The sequence below is a fragment of the Panulirus ornatus genome, chromosome 36 (assembly GCF_036320965.1).
Source record: "Panulirus ornatus isolate Po-2019 chromosome 36, ASM3632096v1, whole genome shotgun sequence".
NCBI classification, from domain to species: Eukaryota; Metazoa; Arthropoda; class Malacostraca; order Decapoda; family Palinuridae; genus Panulirus; species Panulirus ornatus.
Window position 1 is genome coordinate 9,633,489 of NC_092259.1, and position 12,739 is coordinate 9,646,227.

General features: G+C 48.8%; 1 protein-coding gene across 7 annotated transcripts in view; it reads left to right on the forward strand.

Annotated features, from left to right (window-relative positions):
* Window positions 1-12,739, forward strand: part of ena (ENAH actin regulator enabled) — a 153,113-nt gene that overhangs the window by 13,823 nt on the left and 126,551 nt on the right. Inside the window, exons 1-2 of one of the 7 annotated variants that reach the window (XM_071683325.1) lie at window positions 950-1,060; window positions 3,223-3,428. The exons of 2 other annotated variants lie outside the window; for them this stretch is intronic. In XM_071683325.1, coding sequence (XP_071539426.1) covers window positions 3,418-3,428 — 11 coding nt within the window. In that variant the 5' untranslated portion in view covers window positions 950-1,060; window positions 3,223-3,417. Of the gene's footprint in view, window positions 1-949; window positions 1,061-3,203; window positions 3,429-12,739 lie in introns of those variants that run through there. 4 more of the 7 variants (XM_071683330.1, XM_071683326.1, XM_071683321.1 and 1 more) reach the window with 4 other exon arrangements.

The following is a 12,739-nucleotide window of genomic DNA, read 5'->3' on the forward strand; positions in this document are numbered from 1 at the left end:
ATGTTGGGGGTTAGGCTAGTAAATCGTCGTCCATTTCGAGCAAGATGGATCCTTGTCTTACCCCACCTAACGATCATATGGACTTCCCCATGTGCGCGCTTACCCACATACCTGTTGTACTGTGTTACCTACCTACCTACCTGAGGTGACCTGACCTAACCTTCATACTTACCAACTTCCCGGTTGTGACAGTACCGACCGCAGAGTTACCCACTCAACTGTTTTGACGTTACCTACCTATTGTAACCTTACCTTTTTTTTGCATGCTTACCCACGTGCTGTCCATCTTACCCATGTGCCTCGTTTACCCATCTACGTCTTGTGGCCTTACCCACGTGCCTCATTTACCCATTTACCTGTCATGGCCTTACCCAACTACTTGCACGTTCACCCATCTACTTACCAGTTTAAGCCCTTACCTTCCTTCCCTTCCAGCTTCCCCATTACGTATCTATCTACCCATCCCTTTTCCCTATCTGCTTACCCATCCATGTGTATACTTACCTACTACCCACACACGTTAAGAGCATTTCTTCACCAGGCACATTCTTGATGTGGTTTCCGATACGCTCTGGGCCTGAGGTGGGTGGCAGATAAGTTGAGGGCCAGACCGTGGGTTTCAGATAAGCTGTGGGCCTGTGGTAGGTGGCAGAAAAGGTGAGGATCAGACCTTGGGTTTCAGATCAGCTGTGGGCCGGTGGTGGGTTCCACAGGCCAAGGGTGTCATTAAACTTTGAACCGATCGTGTGAGTGTGAGATAAGCTGTAAGCTGGGCCCTGGGTGTCAGATAAGCTGCGTTTTCTCCTGACTGGCAGGACGTGACTAAGGTTGGAGACACTCCTGACCGATAAGATTAATCAATTAAGATAAGGTGATAAGAGGTTGGGTTTGTTGAAGGGTTACTGATAACGGTTGGAGAGACGCTGATAAAGAAGGCTATTGCCATACTTACCCGTAAGCTGCCAGTGTAATCCTTGCCTGGTGTATCGAAGCGTGTTTCCCTGCGTAGCGAAGTTGTAGCTTAGCGAGCAAGGGTCGTGGCGAATACTAAGCTCGGCAGGTGTAGTGTTAACGATAGTCGTTGGCTGTGGAGGGGTGGGTTCATCTGGGGAGGTGTGACGGTAGGAAAGTCTGGTCTTTCGTCAGTAACGATGGGTTGAGCCGCTGACTCCGGCTGGGCGAGGATGGAGTTTATCTAACCTCTCGATCACGGAGTTAACGATGATCCAGCACGATTGTGCGACCTTTTGAGGACGACGGTTCGATCCTTGGTCTGGGCTTTGGTTGATGGTGGGGGGGGGGGGGTCAAGTCAGAGGCGTATCCCACCTTAACTAAGGCCTTGGGTGCACCTTCAGGCTCGAGGCCTTTTGTCTTAGGGTCTGGGACGAGTGTCACTTAACGAGACTCGAGATACGGTTCCAGGAGAGAGGGTGCGGGAGGATAAAGTGTCGAATTAGGTCAGACGAGAGTTGGGTTGGGCGTGGCAGTGAGGGAGCGCCTCTGGCCAATGTTGACAGTGTGTGTCGCATCTCCCATCGGCCTGGATCAACGGATCCCGCCGGATGGCTGACACGGCCGCTCCATATGCCTGCCCTGGGTTCTGGAACTCCCCAAAACAAATCATCCTGGAAATGTCTGTCAATGTCTGGCGTTGGCTGGAAAAAAAAAAAAAAGACCTTGAGGACGACGAGACGACCTAAGGGAATGGTGGCCTGGACTTTGACCTTACCGTTTAAGGGGTGATCAAAGGTCCCACGTTGATACCCAAGGGTCCTACCGTCGTGTTCAAGGGTCGTATCGTCGTGTTCAAGGGTCGCACCGTCGTGTTCAACGGTCGTGCCGTTATGTCCAAGGTCGCCCCGTGGTGCTAGAGGGGTTAAAGAACAGGATGCGGTGACCAGCTGGGGTCAGTGGGTGGGAGTGGGGTTGTTTGTGAGGGTATATACTGTGTGTTCCACGCGTCTGGAAGGGTGATTGTGGTTGTGATACAGCTACAGGAGTGCGGAAGTGGAGTTGCTGTAAGTCACAGGTAGAGTGCCCGGGGGGAGTGAGTGAAACCCTTGCAATGTTCAATGTTGCTGGCTACTTCAGGATGTGGAGAATGAAGAAAAAAGCCTTGATATGTGTTATCTTGTTGACTAACTGTGATGGTTATTTCTGGAAGTGGGCAAGACTGAAGGAGGCTTTCAGGCTCTGTTATCAGCTCGCTCGCTGCTATCTTTCGCGTCAGATGGTTGATTCAGCTAGGTCAAGCTGTGTACAGTTCCTGTGATATGGAGAGAGAGAGAGAGAGAGAGAGAGAGAGAGAGAGAGAGAGAGAGAGAGAGAGAGAGAGAGAGAGAGAGAGAGAGGTGTTCAAGGGGAGGAGTTAGTTGTCATGATAACGGTGTGTGTGTGTGTATTGGCGGGCAGGAGAATGTATGATCGATATCTTGGATGGTAGGGTATTGCTCTCAGTGAGGAACTTCCACGTTCTCCGGGGTCGTAGAGATACAGTTAGGAAATTCCTCGATATGAGGCCGTGTTGAGTAATGTATGACTCACACATGAGCGTAGTTAAAGATCTTAGTTAAGCGAGCGATGTAAAAATGTTCGCTGTCTGGATCAGGCAGCAGTGTTTGGTGATAAGCAAGTCAGTGACTCATGGAAAGATGCATGTGTGTTTTATGAGCATAACTTGTCATCGTCAAGTGGTGTTGCCAGCGAATATAATTTCACATGGGGAGGGATATGGAGTGGTGATCTGGTGCGTGTGGGGAGGGATATGGAGTGGTGATCTGGTGCGTGTATAGAATGTGTGGTGGGAAGGTCGAGTAGTTTTGAGTAGGCCAAACGTTGCTCTTCCTAACCGCAACAAAAAAGGAAGAGGATAAATATTTCGCTAATGACGTTTTGATTAATAATCAGTGCAGGGGAAATAACATTATTTACTTTCCTCATAAATTATGGGTTATTGGTGATATTTTTTTTCTTATTTTTTTACCAAGGACACAGTTATTAAAAGAGAAATGATATACAGTTGATTCTAAAGAAGGAAGACCACTGCGAAACACCGGGGAACCAAGTTTCAAACCAGAAGCTTTGATTATTATTTTTTTGTGTGTGTGTTTGTGTTTTCCATATGTTGAGCAGGGAAGACCAACTACATACTTTGAGATTAAGCATCGATCCTCCTCCCCCAACCCCCTCGAGGAATCTCTGATGCCAGCCGTTTCTCTCAGGTTGGCGTCTGCACTGCTCTAGGAAGAGTGTGTAGGCGACGTAGTGCCCAATTGCCCCAGCCAGGGTTCGAAACTTCCCCCTCCCTACAACTACTACAACAACAACTACTACTACTACTACCACCACCACAGCTACCACCACAGCTACCACACCACCACCACCACCCGTCAGCTGCCTGTCGTCCAACCCTCAGGATGGAGTCGGGGTCAGTTTGGAAGTTTTATTAAGATTGATATTTATTTATCATTTTAATTTTCGTCTCTCCTGCACGCACCGCTTGTTGGTTGGTATGGACGAGAGCCGCCTCTATACTTGTGAGTGGCATACACACAACGAAGCCTCTCTTGTTAAAGTTGACTGTGGTATACTTTTTTTTATATATATATACATATATAAGTGTTCTAACCTCAAGTATAGCGGGGTGACTCACTTTACTTACTTATATATCAGATTAGTAGTAGAAGTGTTTACATGCTCATGATGCTTAAACCCCCCCCCCCCTCTCCCTCCCCTTATCTCAATCCTGATGGAACGCTTTTTGGACGGTTTCCCATAGGATACACATGGAACTGTCGACTATGTGTTCCTGATGCACCCTCCCCAACAACAACAACAACCACTCCAGTTGGAATCATTTTTAAGAGCCAGCCAGAACGTTTGGCCTCCTTGGTGTTATGTATTACATATATTTTTACCGTAAATTTCCCAAAAATTTCGGGGGATTTTGGGGGTGTTTGGGGGGGGCTGTGAGGGGCGGATGTTATTAAGAAGGCCGGGGGGGTCTTTCCCTTAGGGCCCCCCCCAAAATAAGGGGAAAAATTCATGATCTTTTCCCCCCCCATTTACCCTTTCCCCGGGGGGGTTTATGGCAAAAAATTCTTTATGCAAGGGGTTTCAGGGGGAAGTGTACTAAAAAGGGGGGTCGGGGCAATGAAAAATGTACCCGGCTCCCCCGGGGTTTCCAATTTCCCCCTCCCTTTTCGTTGAAGGGGGGAAACGGGGGGGCCATCTTAAACTCGTCCGGGGGGGCTTCTTTGGGGGGCCGGCTTTTTTTTTATCTATTTCAAATACACATTAGCCAGACCTTGCATACCGGGGGTCTCATCCGGCAATTCTTAGGGGGGGGAAAAAGGGGCCAATTTTCCATTTAAAATTTTTCCATTAAGGGGGAAAGAAAACTTTATTATATTAGGTTCAAAGCCCATCTTTGGGGGGAAGTACTTATCGGCACCAAAACACAAAAAGCTGAAGTTGGGAAGAAGGGGTAGGAATGTTAAGTTTTTTGGGAAAGGGTGGTGGAAAGGGGGTAATTTTTTTAGAATTTAAATTAATTAGGTTTTTAAGGGGGGCCCTTTTGGGTTGGGGGGGGGGCCCCGGTTTCGGGGTTTGGGGGGAGCAAAAAGGGGGGAAAAAACCCCTGTACCCCCGGGGGTTGGGTTTTGGGGGCCCGTGTTTTCAAGGGGCCGGGGCCGCCGCAGTGGGGGAAGTTTTGGGGGGACGGGGGGGGCTACCCACCAAAACGGGAGCTTTTCGGGGCTCAATTTTTTACCCGGTCGGGTTGGGGGGGGGGAAGGGGGATGACGGTTGGGGGGTAAAAACCCATTCGGGGGGGAAATGGAACCTTCTTTAAAATAAGAGGCGCACAATTTAGGGTAAAGGAAGTTTAGGAAGAAGGAAAAACAATCGTCTGAAAAAAAAAACTCCAGGGTTTTACGGAGGGAAACCAAATTTTCCTGTGGGGATGTGGGGGGTTTTCCCAACTACGCCCAGATGTTTTCGGGGGGTACCCGTTTGGGGGGTTTTCTGGTTTAGTGGGGGAATTCCGAGGGCCGGAAAAGGGAAGGAGGGCCCAAGGGGGTGAGGGATTTTTGGGGAAAAAGAAAGGGGAAAAATTTGGGCTTAAACGGTTTAAAAAAACGGGGTTACTCTACCTTGGGAAGTTTTGTCCTACATCGAAACACAGAACACCTGGGCGAGACGAAACAAAAATCACAAGGGAGGGCAAATCTCAAAAAAGGGAAGGAATGCAAGGGGGGTTTTTAAAACGATTTTCTATAAATAAACTAAAGGGAAAAAAGGGGAAAGTTGAAAAAGGGGGGGCAAATTTTTGGGTTTAGGAATACAACCGACCCTCAAGGGCACCTTTGGGGGAAAGGAGGGAAGAGAAAGGGGAGGAGAAGGAGGGGAAAGAGAGAGAGAAGAAAGAGGGGAGAGAAGAAGAGAAGAGTTGGGTTTCCCAAAGCAGCAATTTAAAGGGGATGGGCCCGGGGCCCAGAAAGGGGGAGTTTTGAGGGGCTAGAGGGAAGGGGGGAAACCAGGGGAAAAGGCACAGATGAACTACGGGCCACACACACCACCACAAACTCTCGTGATATCATATGAACCACAACATGAATCCCAGGCCGGTTTGAGAGGATGACTAACCCTTTGGGATATAAAGAAAAAAAAAAGGTTCACCCTGGGGTTTTTCCGGGGCGAAACCAAAACATGGGCCCCGGGGAAAAAAGAGATAAACGAGGTGCGGGGGGGGGGTGGGGGGTGGGGGAAAAACTCAAAAAGCTCCGGGGGAAAAGGGATTATAAAGGGGGGGAGGGCGCTAGAGGGAAATGTTTGGAATAGGCTGTTTAACACGTGTGCCCCAAGGGAAAGGACGAGGTAAAGGGGTACAAAAAAACAAAGCAAAGGGAGGAACAAGTTTCCCAAACACATACCTTCAAAACCCCCGGGGCCCCCAAATGACAGATTGTATGAAAGGAGACGGTAGGGGAGGCGGGTTCTGTTGTAAGAAGGCCTTTCAAGGGGGGGGAAATTAGCCTTTCCCAAAGGGGGAGTTAAGGGAAAGGAAAGAAACAGGAAGGGGCGGGGCAAAACGAGAAACCCCCGTATAGCTACGGGGTACAGCCTAAGGGAAAACAGGGAAAATACAATTTCACTGATCTTTTGGGCCAAAACCCCCTTTTTGGGAAAAGAACGCACGCCTCAAGGAACACCCTGCTGAATTTTGGGGGCGGAAAAAAAAAACCCAAAATGGCCGGGAAGGGAAGGGGGGGGGAAAAATTTTCCCCCCGGGGCTTTTAAACCAGATTAAAGACGAATTAAAGCACTGGAAAAACAAAAGGAAAGGGAAAGGGGGAAAAAAAAAAAAAAATTCCCCCCGGTGGTAAATGGGCGGGGGAGGTCTGGGAAAACGGGGGAAAGGTTTGGGGGGGGTAAATTTTCTCCGGACCATTTCTTTAAAGGGAAAAAAAAAGGCATCAACCCCTCTTTCGTTAATGGTGGGAAGGAATTTTTGCCAACCCCTTCTTTTGGGCGTCTGTTGGGGAAAAACCTTTTTCTTCGGGGGGCGGGGAAAGGAAAAGTCACGGGTTCGTATAGGAAAAAACAGAAAACCAAGGAAAATTTTATAAAAAATCCGTAGAATAAAAACGTACGGGAAACGAGGAAAATCGGGGGAATTGGACAAAAGATTTTTAACAATGAGATCAGTTTGGATTTCAATTTTTCCCCGAGGGTTACACACACCTCCGCCATCGCGGGTGAAAGTTGTGGTTGGAAGTGTTAAAAGGAGTTAATGAGAGCATCATTACACAGTCGAGTGTCCGTGAGATGGAAGATACCAGTAGATGCTGTTCACATGAAGGAAGCTTAGGAGAAAGACAATGAATATTGATGAAATGATCAGAAAAAAAAGAGACAGGTTTATCACACGGGCATGCGGTTTTGAGAGAGAGGCCGACTCTAGTGCTGCTTGTTGACCCTCCCTCTCGTTGGCAGCAGAGACAGGCGAGAATGCCCATCGATTCTCCGCACCTCTGGAGGCTGATAACTAGGAGGCCATAAGCTTTCCATGTTCGTTCGTATTTCCTATGACCGATATTTCAGACATAAGGTCAGAGTAATGAAATCGTGGAGACTACATTGACTCGTGATACAGACCCCGGGAACTTTTGAACCGTGAAACACGATGATGAAGAAACTACGTCTAGTCACGTGGACGCCATACGCACCGTTACTACATGATCCAAAAGATCTGCGGAGAATTGTGGTCCACAGAAGCATTAGGCGAAGACAGACGCTCCCGCGCTCTGAGAGTGCATCTGTTTAGAGAGCTCGTACCACCTTGAACAGACAGACGGGACGGTTCGTGGGTATGATATCCAAACCATTGAACTAACTCCTCGGGATCAGGTCAGAGGTCAGGGCCAGCAATACCCAGGGGTCATGCCATCGTTGTCAAAGGTCGGACCGTCTCGCTTAAACCCTCTGCTTGATGCGCCATCTTGCGAGTGTGTTACACACTCTTTTACGGCTTACGTTTTGCCGAAGCGTGGTGACAACCTGACGTGACGTAACACGCTCCCTGGCACTGACAACTGAGTAACGGAAGAGGCTTGAACACGAAGAGAATGTCTGTCTGTATGACGCAGGACGAGGGGCGCTTCTGGATCATCAATAGCGCCGGATGAAAATCTCGCACCGCTACACCCGAGGCCGACCTCGCCCCGTTAACCTTGCCACCATAGACTGGGACGCACGCAGTCTCTCTCTCTCTCTCTCTCTCTCTCTCTCTCTCTCTCTCTCTCTCTCTCTAGGTGGCAGGCAGCCACCGACCAGCGAGATACTACCCATCCACCGCTTGGGTATGTGGAGACACAGTGGCAGTGGGCGGGGCGAGCCATCACTACAGTGGCTACCAAGTTCCTTTCCTAGGCCTATGTTAGTGTCTCTTGTTTCTTCTACTTCGCATACATGAAAGATGCCGGCCTTCAGTCTTCGAACAGTCTGTCTCACGCATGACACTTTGGGAGTGAGCGCTACGCGCTAGCCCTTCTCTAGAGGACAGGTAGGTAGGTACTGGTATGTGGGGATGTACTCTCCGTCTAAGACCCCCACATGCAAACAGCCTCCCCACCTCCATTGATCCGTCGCGCCACAGAGGTGTTTAGTCGCCACTTGTCTGTGCCGTGCGGCCAGCGGCTCCACACACCTCCACTGGTCACGGTAATGTGGTACGTCGGTCCCACACCCGGCTCTGGGGTTAGGCACGATCCCAAAGAATTCCTCACCAGTCACACAAGCTCTTGTAGGGAAAGACCATGATTACTGGTCGTGACATTGGGATAGCAAATGTCAATTGTCAATTATCATTACATGTGTCTGGCTAATTTCATTACAGGCTTTCATTCAATGATTTGTTGTATTAACCATCTGATAATCTCTCAAAACCCCTTACGCTATTTCTTATCTTTAGTATCACAATTCCCATTTATCTGGGTGATATATATACACCGAAGCTTCCCACAGTCCTGAGTATTTTGACAGTCACTTATTTCAGTGTATTGGATTCTCTATGAATTTTTTTCTGTATGTATTTGTCATGGTTGCCATACACCCAGGGAGGGTCAGGTGTACACAGGGCGTGGCTGCTCACCCAGGCGCAGCCTCAGTGTATATGTATCCGGTGGGCTGATGTTGGGACAGACTTTTACACCGATGCAACGCTTTTCATCACTCATTCTACACTCTCTAAGGTGATGCGTCTAGCGGGATGGCTGGGCCCCCCAGCACACAGCCACCCCAACATGCATCCCCCCCACCCGCTGAACAGGGTTAATAGTAATGATTCCTTGGCGTATCCTCACCTGAGGAACCAGCCGGGGATAAAAACCTTGAGGCACGCCGGCCGACATTATATACCAAGCCCTGTGTCTCAACAGGCAGAGACAAAGGTTCTCTCGTCTCGGTCCAGCCTCGACCAGGCGCCTACTTGGGACTAGGACCCCACTTGTCTGGACGGGCAGACAGGCGCCTGCCTACCGGGGGGACCTTAGCAGTATCTCGGGACTTTCGTCAGCGACTGAACCACAGTGCATCCGTCCATCACTCTCCCTCCCGGTGATGTCAACAAGTCCCTTTCGTCCATACTGAGGCGCAACGTCGCCAAGCTATCGTCTGCTCGACAGCTTAACCACACAATATGAACAAGTTCTCATCCACACGTCAGTTTTGACGGGTCCCCTCACACTCAGCTCTCACCTGATTTCAATCGTACGACTCAAATATTCCATTTCGGATGCCTCTATATTTATCATTGCCATCATTATCATTGATATTATTACTATTGCTGGTATTCCTTATTTTTTTTTTCTACGTCTCTCGACGTCTTATACCCAAGGCTTCACATCCACACCACTTCTGGGGTGTGTTCCATCCAGCTGACTCTGGCACAGTCTTTCCATTCACCAAGTGTGTTGGTGCAAGTCTTTTTTTTCTCTCTTAAGATGATAGTCTGGTCCTGATAAGCATGCTTTTATTATTGTTATTATCATTATTATTATTATAATCTTTATCACCTTCCTGTTTGGTGTTCATATGGCACTGATTTTATTATATATATACATTAAAGTTGATAACTGACTTATTGATGAAAAAATCTTACATTCATTTTTACCAGATATTTTCAGCATGATGTATCTTGACTTCACACTGCTGACAGGAGTATTCGTAGGCGTGTGACGCACTACCGTATGGGGATAGAGGAACTCTGTCTCCCTAATTCACTTGTGTTCCGTGAGGCTCATGAAGTGCACGGTGACCACTGCCTCAGCAGGGGAGGGGAATCCTGTGTAGCTGTTAAGTGAACGGGAGGGAGGGAGGGAGGAGTTTGCTGTTGTCGTGAGGCCCTGTGCGATCTACCCAGAATAGACTGGTGAACGGCGGGCTTGAGGAGTCTGAATGGCTGGGTAGCTGTTAAGAGGCAGTTTGATCGCTTGTGGAGAGGTCAAGTGCTGATGGAAGACTGGGTGCTGTGAGCTGTTCATGGAAGATTGGGTGCTGTAAATTGTTCATGGAAGATTAGGTGCGGTAAACTGATGATGGAAAATTGGGTGCTGTAAACTGCTGATGGAAGATTGGGTGCTGTAAATTGTTCATGGAAGATTAGGTGCGGTAAACTGCTGATGGAAGATTGGGTGCTGTAAATTGTTGATGGAAGATTGAGTGCTGTAAACTGCTGGTGGAAGATTGGGTGCTGCAAACTGTTGATGGAAGATTGAGTGCTGTAAACTGCTGGTGGAAGACTGGGTGCTGTAAACTGTAGATGGAAGACTGAGTGCTGTAAACTGCTGATGAAAGGTTAGCTGCTGTAAACTGCAGTTGAATGCATAGGGTCTGTCAACCGTTACTGTGAGACTGCGTTTACATCCGTTGCTGTAATGTAAATCTGGACATTTCAGGACTGTAAACCAGTCCTATGAGTCTTTTGCTGTAAACTGATTTTGAAAGATGAACAGGTGTAAACCGCTGACGAAAACCCGGAGCTATAAACTATTTCTGATGGGTTAAGTGCCGGAAACCCTCGCTTACAGCTGAAGGTGCTGGAAATCTGCGCTGAAAGTTAGATACTGTAACCCGTTGTTGGGAGTTTAAGCGTCGTTACACAAACTTCAGACTTCCTTTTAAACTGTAACGGGAAGTTTAAGCGATGTAAACCTTTAAGTTCGCGCTATTCCAATCCTTTCTGGAAAGTTTAAGCGCGGTGAACCGTTGCGCTTGCGACCGGTTAAGCGTCGAGGGAAGACCCCATACAAGCGACGAGGTGTGTGTGTGTGTGTGTGTGTGTGTGAAAGGGGGATTTCCTGGACGCCTTTATCTTCTGTGATAAGAGGAGATAGCACGACCCGCGCCTCTCTGCCCTCGGCTGTGGGCTACGGCGACGGAGTTTTAGAACTGACTAGTGACTACACGATTTGAAAATCACTTTCAGTCGACCGACGAGCAAGATTATAAAGATGGGTCTCGCTACCTCCGCTGCCTCTTGCACCAGTATGGGGATCACTGTGTATGGGGTCAGTTCGATAAACGGTGTATGGGGTGGTGGCTTGCTTGAAATGATCGTAAGGGGGTCTTATTAGTTAGGTCATAGCTGTAGGGGAAGGTCGGTCGTTAGCTCAGTGTGTAAAGGATACTAGTGGCTCGTGTGGTGAATGTAGCATTTAATAGTGTTTGTGTGGTGGTAACTGTGTTGTGATCCTCTTTGTGGTTATCAGTCGTTTGTGTACAGGTGGTGGGCTGTGTGGCTTGTGTTCGTGGTGGTGCTGTCGGGAGGCCAGGTGTGTTGTGGTTCAGACGGTTGTATGCGTGGCCGGGTTCGTTATTTATGTTGTAGTGGTGGTGGTGTGGTGTGGTGTGGCGGCGGTCGTTGAGCTAGGGTGGTGTTTTGTGGTGGTGGTGGTTGCTAGAGTGACGGATGTGTTGCGTGGCAAGGGTTGGGTGGGTGACGGTGACCCACTCTGGTCATTCCTGGTTGAGTCACTCTCTCGCACACACTGACCTTTCCATAAGAGTCACTTTGTGTCGTGGTGTGGACGACCCCCTCAGGGGCTGGTGTTGTGGTTCCACCCTCCACCCCTCTGGAGCTCTCCTCATCCCCACCTCCGATGTGGGGGGGAGGGGAAAAGTGGTTCGTTCCACCGTTTCTTCCCCCCCTCCCTTCCACCTGTAGGGAAGGGCTGGGTGTTGCATCGTCTTAACCAATGCAAAGGAAAGAAATACAGTACGTAGAGGTGAATGAATGGGACCGGGTGTAGTCATCACATTCGTCGCCACTTCATTAAAACTGTTGATGTGTTCGGTTCCCGCTGAGGCAGTTGACTGTGACAGTTTGCAACCTGACTGTCTGTTCTGATCATTTGATCTCACACTTAGTTTACGTGGACTGTTAGATTAATCTCACACTGCGTGTTAGACAAGTGGTCCACCCATGCCGTGGACAGCCAAGGATCCCACGGGACTTTCATCAGTTCGGATCACCACTGAGGAAGACAGTTGTGATAATCTTCAGTGCTTCGGGGTAAACTTTCGTTCCTCCCACGGCCACCAGGTGTAAACCGCCACGTACAGTTATCACAGGAGGCCTGAGAACAGCCTGATACACCTCCAAGGCACTGTGGTGGGTGCCATCTTCGTCTTGCAAGCTCTTCTTTAGGGCAACACACTGTGCCTCACCCACCACAGATCTCTCGCTTATCCCCTCCACCACAGGTTGGAGTGGGAGGTTTAGGACTGTGAGGGAGCGTACAGGCATTTTGTATAGCTGTATATGTGTGTGTGTGTGACTATCTGGTTATATGTACATATATGTGTACGTTTGAAATGAACAGTGATGAGTATGTTATTTCCTGTATGCTTCATCTTGCCTATAATATTCACTGGGGTGTACTGGCTAGTGCTGCTGGAGTGGCAGTTGTATGGTACATTGTGTGTGGACTTCCCTGGTGATACATGGAGTTATATTGTCGTTATGGCCGGTGTTAGGTAAGTGAGGGCAGTGCTGCTGCCTTGGGACACTTCCTTACCCTTCCACATACCTTACTGTAGTTTCAGACATCATCTGCCTCACAGATGGGGACATGATCGTCTTCCGCGCTGAATTGGCTCCAAAGTGATACATATTCTATAGGGTGTGTCATTATGCCTCCCGCTATTTTTGACAACTGGAAGCATCACGTTTAGTGG